This window comes from Odontomachus brunneus, unplaced genomic scaffold (genome assembly GCF_010583005.1).
Source record: "Odontomachus brunneus isolate Ranch 3 - 2012 unplaced genomic scaffold, Obru_v1 Obru_scaffold_016, whole genome shotgun sequence".
NCBI lineage: Eukaryota > Metazoa > Arthropoda > Insecta > Hymenoptera > Formicidae > Odontomachus > Odontomachus brunneus.
Genome location: NW_022639466.1, coordinates 999,322 through 1,000,525, shown reverse-complemented (window position 1 = coordinate 1,000,525; position 1,204 = coordinate 999,322). Strand labels below are relative to the sequence as shown.

Here is a 1,204-nt window from a genome sequence, read left to right as displayed (position 1 = left end):
CTCTCTCTCTCTCTCGCTCTCTCTCTCTCTCTCTCTCTCTCTCTCTCTCTCTCTCTCTCTCTCTCTCTCTCTCTCTTGTAATTTGCCGTGCGACGATTAAATGATCGAAAGCAAGAGTTGACGAAAGCGAGGACAAAAAAAAGAGAGGAAGCAAAAATCCGATAGGGAAAAGCAAAAATGATGATAGATACAAATAAAAGAAAGTGAAAACGGTATTTAACGAGAGAAAGAGAGAGAGAAAGAAAGAGAGCTTGATTTTTAACAACTGATTTCTATATTTAATATTTTCTTTTCGTCACTTTTCCAATGATTATCAAATTTATCAAACACTTTATAGACAAAGAGAGAGAGAGAGAGAGAGAGAGAGAGAGAGAGATTTTCTTTACACAATTATTAATTTATTGAAGAAGTTGAGATAAGTGAGGTCGAGTTTATAACAAAAGAAGATGTATAAAGTAATAAAAACAGATTTCATCAATGAAATATTATCATGCGAGCTGATAATATTTTATCATAAAATTCAAGTATGTTATCAATTAAATTCACAAGTATGTTATCAACAGCAAGTATGTTATCAATTAAATTCACAAGCAAATAAATTATTTCTCTCTTTAACAGATCCAGCGAGGACGAATACTGTCCTCCTGAAAACGTTGAGCAAATTCAATGTGCGGTTCTCGATGAACTTCACTTACGACTCGGGACAGAAGTGGATGTTCAGCTTGCTTATCAACAAGACGAAGAACAGCAATGAATTTTAAGCAAAGAGATGTTCCCTTCCTTTTAATCCATGGAATCATAATTTGTCAAATAAAGATGCTTTTAAAACGGTAAACGTATTTTACACGAGTAATTATCTAAACCTATTACGTATATTAATCTTTTTCTCAATATTTATTCATAATATGTCATGCAACAATAATTCAGCGCCTGCGTCGAATTGAAACTAGGTAAGTGTTCCATCACATATAATTAGCGATCATGAACTTTATATCTAATCGACAAGTAGAAACGGCAAGTAGAACGATCATCTGTTTTCGGACGACAGAATGGAATCCGACAATTAAACCATAACAATAAAAAAAAATCCAAATGCACCGATCAGATTTCATTCGCCCAATTATGCAGTAATAGCCTCAGTAATAGCCGCATCTCAGTAATAGCCGCAACAATCTAGGTAGACTTTCATAATTATCACGACGTG

General features: G+C 34.1%; 1 protein-coding gene across 1 annotated transcript in view; it reads left to right on the top strand.

The window, feature by feature from the left end:
- The window catches only part of LOC116841579 (UPF0489 protein C5orf22 homolog), a 473,194-nt gene extending 472,359 nt beyond the window's left edge, over positions 1 to 835 (top strand). Inside the window, exon 6 of the mRNA XM_032809669.1 lies at positions 619 to 835. Coding sequence (XP_032665560.1) covers positions 619 to 754 — 136 coding nt within the window. The 3' untranslated portion in view covers positions 755 to 835. The remainder of the gene's footprint in view (positions 1 to 618) is intronic.
- The last annotated feature ends 369 nt before the right edge of the window (positions 836 to 1,204 follow it).